Source organism: Nipponia nippon, unplaced genomic scaffold (genome assembly GCF_047370975.1).
Source record: "Nipponia nippon isolate SJK-2023a ecotype South Korea unplaced genomic scaffold, ASM4737097v1 scaffold_9, whole genome shotgun sequence".
In the NCBI taxonomy this organism is placed as follows: Eukaryota; Metazoa; Chordata; class Aves; order Pelecaniformes; family Threskiornithidae; genus Nipponia; species Nipponia nippon.
This window is the reverse complement of record NW_028262413.1, coordinates 25,693,026-25,701,291: the sequence shown is the minus strand read 5'-3', so window position 1 is coordinate 25,701,291 and position 8,266 is coordinate 25,693,026. Positions and strand designations below refer to the sequence as shown.

The window sequence follows — 8,266 nt, the reverse complement described above, 5'->3', positions numbered from 1 at the left end:
CAGAAACTGCTGGGGTTTGGGCAAACTTTCTGCCTCCTTTGCCCTTCTCCCCTGCCAGTCCAGAATATTTTAAACAAAAGTTAAATTGTCCATTTCTGCTAAATTACTGATCTTTCCTTGAAGATGCCTCTAGTCTTTTCCCTCTCCATACACTGTGACAGAGGGAACCACAGGGGCTCTAGGGCCACAACCATGCTTTTGCATGAAGGATGTTCTCCAAGGTGCAACAACTTCAGTTTCTCCTGCCCTGAGCTGCAGGCACCAGTTTTCCACTTCAAAGCTGCAAAAATGCCAAGCAGTTGGTCTTCTGTGCAGGGTAATCAAGTGAGAAAGATTGGGCAGACAGCAACAGGAAGAGATGTTTCCTTGGAAATTCTCTATAAAACTATTCCCAGAAGTTGCAAAGTGTAGAGGAAATGCAAACATCCCTTGATACTGTTTGAAAGTTAAATTTAGATTTTAAAAGGCAACATTTTCCATGTTATGTTCTGGTTTTTCAATTGTTATATATTGTTGATCTGTTTTCAGCTGTGAAGAGTTGCTTTTACGGTGAATACAGACTTGGAAATCTTTCCTTCCTTCATTGCATCTCATATGAAATTTGGGCAAAGATGTAATGAAACCAGTGGAATTCAAGTGATCAAGATTTAACTTGTCCTAGGCTAAACTGTTCATTTATTTCTTCTCTTAGAGTTGCTCAGACTGTTTGGGGGCACATTTGCTGGGCTGGGGACCCTGCAGCTGGACTTCAGTCCGACATCGTAGCGTTGGGACTCAATTACAGCTCCTGTTTGCCAGGTAATCATAGTAGGAATGGTGCTTGAAGGCTGCCCTTCTCTGGGCTTGACTTTCCAGGGAAATAGCCCACAACCATTAAAACAAAGTAGCCCAAAACAAGATTTGTAAGTACACATGATAGTTCTGTTAGTCTGGAGCAGAGAAGCAAGATAAGGTCAGGTCTAGATCAGTTGTGAGCCAGTTGTAAAAACTCAGTCTCTGTTAAACTGTTTGCTTTAATGATATGGGTTACTGGACAGAGAATTATTATGAAGCAAAATATTGCTTTATGCATTGAAAAGTGACTTCAGCTGCCCAAGTAAACTGTTTTATGATACTTATTGTAACCCCCACCCACTTCTAGGGATTTGGGACCCACTTTTTTGTGGCTGAATTGCTCTGGGTTTGATCTTACCTAAAAATACAATTAATACTGTTTTCAGAAAAATGAGAATAAAATCAACTCCACCGTGCAGGGGCAGAGTGAAATTGTATTTGGTCATGAGTCAAATTAGCTCTGGTATTCCCTGACTTTAGAAGACTTCCTGGGGTAGTGACATGCAGAGATGCTATTAAATAAACAAAATAAAAGGACTAAGTATGTAATCAGTTTTGGTAGAAAAGATCTAACCCAGGAATGCTAGTAATTGCTAGACCTAAAGCATCGGTGGGAGTTCAAAACTGTGTGACAGCTTCACAGTGTGTGACACTTTGTCTGCCATTTGATCTCATGTAACTCAGTTTCCTTTAGCTTTGAGATGTGCTCCTGATGCTTGTCTGCTCCTTGGACCCACATCCCAACTCTAGGGATTGCTTCTGGCCCCTCTGGACCAAGCGCAGGAACAGGCCTCCCTCCCCACATTGTACTTTTGCAGCTCCTGGGGAAAAGCCTCTTTGAGGAGAGGGGATGGAAATTGGGGGGTGGGCCTTGCTCTGTTTCATGATGGTGGGCCCTGGCTGCGGATAATTTTGCTACTGTGAAGTCAATGTTCTCAGTGGTTCCTTGTCATTTTGGAGGAAGGCTGCATCTGCTGGTGGTCGCCAGCTCATGGACTTCCTCTAAGGGCGTGCCACAAAGTAGAAAGCTCTGGCTGCATCTGCTGGAGGGAAAGACCTGGCTCTGTGTGGGAGGAGCTGCTAGGCAGGTTTCTGGGCCTGGGCTGCTCCTCAAGCTGCAGCACAATGGCAGTTCATGGTTCCCAGGGCTGCCAGAAACCCTCCAGGCTGGTGGAGCCCTGCCCCAGGCACCTCCTGTCCTCCACCGAGTGCTTTTGGGTAGCATGTTTCTCTGCTGGGGAGTATTTTGCCCTGCCTGTTTCCTTGCAGCATCACATTTTCTTGTCCGTCTGGGGAGTTTTGAGGTGGACCTCCTGCAGCTGGTTGTTTGAGAGCTGAGCTGGGGCTGGCCATTATGAGCTCAAGGCAGCCGGACAGGGCAGTGCAGGGTTTCTGCTGTGACCACCTTTCTCCCGCAGGCTGCCAGAGGTGAAGGATGACTCTCTTTGATGATGTCTACCCCTTCTACCTGCAGCAGAGGAAGGTCTTCGTGTTTGACGTCAGCACCGTCATAGTGATCGTGGTCTTCCTAACATTTGCTTTCACCTTTCTGCTCATCATCCCGGGCATCCGTGGACGGGCGGTGCGTGACCCTTCTCCCTGGTGATAAGCATGTGCACCCCATGTTTTGGATGCTGGGATACTCCTGGCTGGTTCAGGGTGAGGCAGGAGAACAGCCAGGGCTGTTTCTCCCTGCCTGATGTCCCACCTCTCTCCCTGCAGAGGCTGTACTGGATGTTCCGGGTTCTCCTCAGCCTCATCATGGGAGTGGTGATTGTCGGTAAGTAAGTGCTGCACAGCCCTCGGGGGGTGGGTGTGTGGGCAGGATTAAACCTGGGACAGGGTCTGTGTCTGGGAAATGAGAGCTCGTGGTCACAGCCGTGGCCTGGCCGAGACTGGCTGCAGGGTCTGCCTGACCCCTGCTCTGCAAAGCAGTCATGCAGCTTCCCAAAACGGCTTCCCCGTCTCTGGCATGGGGGCTGAGAGCACCTGGAGGTTCCCGTGGTCACTTCTGAATCGAGAGGGAGCTTTGCTGGCTCTAAGTGCACTGTGGAGGTCGAACAGCCCCAGCTCCAGTGGACTCCACAGCCCCATGTTCCTCCAGCTGTGCAAGCCCTCCTGAGCTGCCCGCTGCCAAGGGAGCACAGCTGAGAAGCTCAGACTGTAGCCAGGCATGTTTGGAGGATGAGAGGAGCCTTACAGTGACATGGAGAGAGCAGGCCTAAATAAAACACAGGCAGGGCAGAAGTGTGTGTGTGGGTTAAAGACCTGCCAAGGAGCAAGGCAGGAGGAGATGGAGAGGATTTGATTTAGTAGAAACCAGGAAATCTTCTCTACTAATTGGGACTGGTTGTGGAAACGAGACTGTGGGATTTCCAACTCAGACAGGACAACAGAACATGTAAGCAAAAGATGTACTGAGGGGATAGAAGATGACAGACAGGGAGAGCAACCAGCCCTGACCCTAAATCAAAGAAACTCTTCTGCTGCTGCTGTGAGGGACAGGGCAGATTACGAGACTGCTTGGAGAGGGATGATGAAGCACAACCTAAATGACTCAACCCCCGATTTGACCAAGCGCTAGAAGTAGATATTGAGGCTGTGACCAGCCGTGGGACTCTGCCAGCTGACACACGGGCCAGTCCGGCATGCGGCGATCACCCTCCACCTGGGGATGTCCAGGTGCTGGGAGATGCTACCAGAGCTGCCTGGGAACATGGTGCCAGGATGGAGATGGCAGAGGGGTGGAGGTCAGCTTTAACCAGCTCAGCCCCGGAGAGCCATCCAGCACCACTCTTCTTACAAAAATGCAGCCAGGTGTTGCTTGGGCACACAGGAGGAATTAATTGTTTTAAAGCCCGCGTCAGGGTTTCTGTCTGATGGCAGCAGGACACACTCGAGCCTGCAGCTAGAAAACATTCCTGCAGAGCTGCTACTGGATCAGTGCTCTCAGAAGTTGATTCAGCAGCTGAACTTATTTTCAGGCAGGTTTAAAAGGTCTCATTCAGCCTGAGATTAAATCTCTTCAATTTCAGTTCATCTCAGCACCAGAAAATTAAGCCCACCGCAAAGTGAAAGTGTTTCAGAAAAGGATACTTTTTTCCAAAAAATATATATGAGAAATGTTCCAAATCCCCCTCCCCCCAAATGGCTGGCAGAGCTCTGACAGCACTTGCCACCCCTCTCTACCGCCTCCGTTTGACAGTGATCTTCACTATTCACTAGTAGTGCAATCTAGGGAGCTTAATATTTGACAATGAAACTCACCCCTGTTCCTGAGGCTGAGGAACAGGCTCATTTCTGAGCCCTGTCCCTGGGGGCTGCGGTGCTCGCTGTGGTGGGGAGCTTGCAGGGAAGTCCCGGAGAGGATATCCAAGGAGGAATCAGGTCATGAGGTTCACCCCTGGGGATCTGAGCTCCCCTGCTCCTGGATTGAGGGAGTGGATGCTCAGCAAGGGGAGGACATGAGCTCCACCAGGGCGTGGGAGCTGGTTGAGGCACGTCCTGGTGGCTGAGTCAGCTCTCCTGCTCTCCTTACACTTCCTTGCCATGCCGTGGTGGGAACGCCACTGTTTGTGCTTGCCTGTGATCCCCCCTGAGCACAGCAAAGCCTGAGACCGGCCCCTCTTTAATCCCAGCTTTACTTTTCCTGGCAGCTGTCCAGTTCACAGGGGACTGGGAGACTGGTTGGGTGAAGGCAAACACCTCCTACAAGTCCTTCAGCCATGCCTTGGTGAACGTGGACATCGGGCTGCGTGTCGGCCTGGCAGGGGTGAACGTCACGCTCAGGGGTGAGTTTGATGTCCCCGTCTGCAGCTCTGGAGCAGCCATGGCCACAGGAGATCTCCAAGTGCTCTGCAGGTGGCCTTGGTCTGTGTGGAGGCTCCTGGGATCCTGCTTTCCCTGGGGTGCCCGTGCTCCTACTGGCAGCACCCAGGCTGCTGGAACACAGCAGGACCTCAGTCTTCTCCCTCCGGCAGGAAACCCACTGAATCAGGTCAACGAAACCATTGACTACAATGAGCACTTTGCCTGGAGCTTCAATGCAGACTACGACCACAGCTACAGCGAAGCGCTGGAGAGGGGACTGCCCACACCCATCCTCTATGTGGCAGAGAAGTTCACCATGCAAAGCCCCTGCAGCATGCACAGGCAGTACCGCATCTCCAGCCACTATGCATCAGCCACTCTCTGGTGAGCCTTTCTCTCCTGGTGCAGGCGGGGAGATGCAAAAACATGGGAAAGGCTCTGCTGCCCTTCCCAGGAGGAAAGCCGTGTGCATAGAGGGGCCTTTGCAAGGTCTGTGGTCAAACCAGTGGCCTTGTAGGACCTTGGGGTGAGCAGATAAGAGGGATTGTCCTGGTTCTCTCTGCTGGTCAGCTTCACCAGGACTGGGCACAGGAGAGAAGAATGTGGTACAGATCCCTGCCATGATGTGGTGATGATGAGAGGGGTCCATCCCCATGGAGCTGCTGTGCTCGGTGGCCCGGAGAGGCCCATGGGCATGTCACCCATCCCCATCTGTGAGGGTATTTAATGTTTGGGAGTGGGACCAGATGAGGAGAAGCTGATGAGGCTGTTATTGTGGGGTTGATCTCGACTCTTTAGTTGGATGTGCTGGGCAGTGATATGTTACTGCTCCTCTGGGATGAGGGAGACCTGGTCCATGGCTGTCAGGAGAAGCTACCCTCTACCATGGGCTGTGGACAGCAACGACCATTGCAGTGCTGTTCCCTCTGCGCTGGGTTTGGGAGCAGGGATGCAGGAGCCAGGAGAGGGGCCTGGTGGTACCATGGAGCAAGAGCTCCTGGTCCATAGCTGAAAGCTTCCCCTGTCACTCAGCTCCTGAGACAAATTCAGAGCTGCTGCAAATGACTTATGCTTGCTTCTGCAAATATCCCAGTCCTGTGTGCTGCTCTCTGCACTGCCACACAGGTGGGGAGCTGAGATAGTCTAGATACACCGAGTGGGCTGCTGTGGCCTCCTTGAGGCTGGTACGGTCAGTAGGCTGAGCAACGGGAAGAGGAAATCCAGTCTTCTGCCTTCTGGATATAGCAGTGTGAGCATTGCACATCTGCTTGCTCAGCCTGGGAGGCCAGGGTTCACTCCAGCCTGCCCACAGAGCTTCTTGGCCTCATACAATGCAACCTGGACCCCAAATTCCTCCTCCCACATGGAAAACCTCACACAGAGCGTCCTAGTCTGTGGTGCTTGCACAACTCATCTGTTGGTCTTCTCTTGTCTCCAGGGTGGCCTTTTGCACTTGGCTCATCTCCAACATGCTCTTCTCCATGCCCGTCCTAGTCTATGGGGGCTACATGCTGCTGGTCACAGGGGCCTTCATGATCTTTTCATTGCTCTCGTTCTCCACTGTGAGGAACTCCCTGATGTGCCCGATCCAGTTTGGGACAGCAATCCTGCGCACAGGTTACGGGGGATCTTTCTGGCTCGTGCTAGTGATTGGTAAGGACACCAAGCTATATCAGGACACACCACCTTGTCCCTCTGAGTGTGTGGGAGTCCCAGTGCTTTCCCCGCAGAAGTGCAGGTGATAGAGCTCAGGGAGTGCAGCCCACCAGAGCCCCAGCCTGTGCCTTGGCAAAGCAGATCCTGGCAGAGATGTGGAGAGGGCTGGCAGAAGGGGAGCACCATCCCCATCTCAAGGGCTGATGGAGGGATTTTTAGTCCCTGAGGTGCAGTAATGCAAGGAGATGGGAATCAGTTGCCTGTGTTTTAAGACCCATGCCTGAGCTTTAAGATGCTCAGCAGAGCAGCTGAAGCCACCTCGTACAGTAGGACATCTTCCATAAGAGACTGCATTGTCCCCTGGCAGGGGGCTGTCAGAGGAGGGGTGCAGGGTGGCAAGTGTGCTGGTGTTTAAAGGAATGCTCTCAGATGGCACGTTGTCTTCCAGGCTTGCTCTGTTTTGTGGCTGGGATCTCTGTTGTTGCACTGCACTACTTCAACTTGGACCTACTGAAAACTTTCTTTGATCTCCATGAGGACAGAGCAGAGGATTACCAGGAGATGACTGAAGTGTACGTCAACCCTCATTTTGTGAGCAAAGAACTATCGCCTTCTCAGCCCTCCAAACTCAACCCCAATGGCATCTAGAAGGAAGTTTTTCCCGCTCTTCCCTGAAAATGGGCCTGAAAGGACAGAGCACAAACCCTTCTTGATGTCCCCAGAGACCCATTTCCCCATCCAACTGCCTCTGAGGAGTGCATGAGTCCATGTTGGGATGGGTACTTGCTGAGAAGTACCTTTGCAGACTTTATCTCCCTGACCGTGCCCTCTAGAAAAGGGCAGGCTTTGCAGAGAGTCAGCAGACTGCAATCGGAGCAGCTCACAGCTCCAGTGACTTGAGCTGCATGCTCACCTGGGGATCTGTGTCCCAGGAAAAATGCCCTTCCTGCTCCATGCCCTGGCACAGCTTGGTGCAGTGAGTCTCAGATGGCCAGTTCCCACACCAGAAACTGAGCTTACTGGTGAGATTTCTCATGGGGAGCACCCACAACTCCAGAAGCCAGTGATTAAACCTGCTCATTTCTTTCTCAAGCACTGATGTTTAGTGTAGACCTTCAGGCATACCTAGGAAAGCCAGGGACAGACTCAGACTCCATCAGGCTGGATGCTGCATGAGCTAAGGTGAAAAAGCTGCTCCAGAAATAAAGACTGAATAAACATGGAATAGAGTTTGCTGGGGGGGGATGCGGTGATGTGATTATTTTCACTTTCAAACTTGAGCTTTATTAGATAAGATTTGTAGCCTAGCATGGGCCAAAAAGATGCCACAGGAAAGGAAGGAGAGGGAAGAATGAAGTTACCCCCCTCCAGCTGGAACACACTTGGGCTGGCTGGGCTCACCACAAAACGCAAGCCTGAGGCCAGAAGTCAGACCCAGCCAAGGTGAGCTGTAGGAGAGCCTCAAAAGGACTTTACCTAGCTGAGCGGCAGGACAAAAGCCATAAGATTAAATGAACAAAACTCCTTCAGGAAAGGGAGGATCCTTTCTCAAGTCTTTCTTGCTCCAGACACGTCAGGTCCAGAGGCATTGTGGGAAGATGCTACAATCAACCACAAGTTATTGGGGCTGGTGTGGGACAGATACCATGCCTTGAAAGCACAGGAGGCTGGGGGATTTCCCATCTTTTCTGCCACTGCATCTGGCACTCTTGAGCCTCATGTCCTGCTTTTAGGCATGATTCCGCCCCAACAGCATCCTCACCAGAAGAAAAGCTTTGGCCTGTTGCATCAGACATACAGGGGCATGAACCCCAATAAACAAAACATAAGCAAAATTTGATCTGTTTGAAGCACAGAGGCACCAGGTCTCTGTGTGTCTTGCCCGCTTCCTAGCAAATGCAGGACATCTGGGATTTCTGCAGCAGGGTTTGCATGGGGCCAACTGAGCAGTGGCAGTGACGTGATG

The 8,266-nt window shown here is 51.6% G+C and overlaps 1 protein-coding gene across 1 annotated transcript; it reads left to right on the top strand.

Moving 5' to 3' along the window:
• Nucleotides 1-698: 698 nt before the first annotated feature.
• On the top strand, nt 699-6,948 carry DUOXA2 (dual oxidase maturation factor 2). The gene is made up of 7 exons (XM_009469709.2): nt 699-798; nt 2,253-2,416; nt 2,557-2,614; nt 4,491-4,625; nt 4,815-5,028; nt 6,083-6,297; nt 6,749-6,948. The coding sequence occupies exons 2-7, from the start codon at nt 2,270-2,272 to the stop codon at nt 6,946-6,948; spliced, it is 969 nt and encodes a 322-aa protein (XP_009467984.1). The 5' UTR covers nt 699-798; nt 2,253-2,269.
• The last annotated feature ends 1,318 nt before the right edge of the window (nt 6,949-8,266 follow it).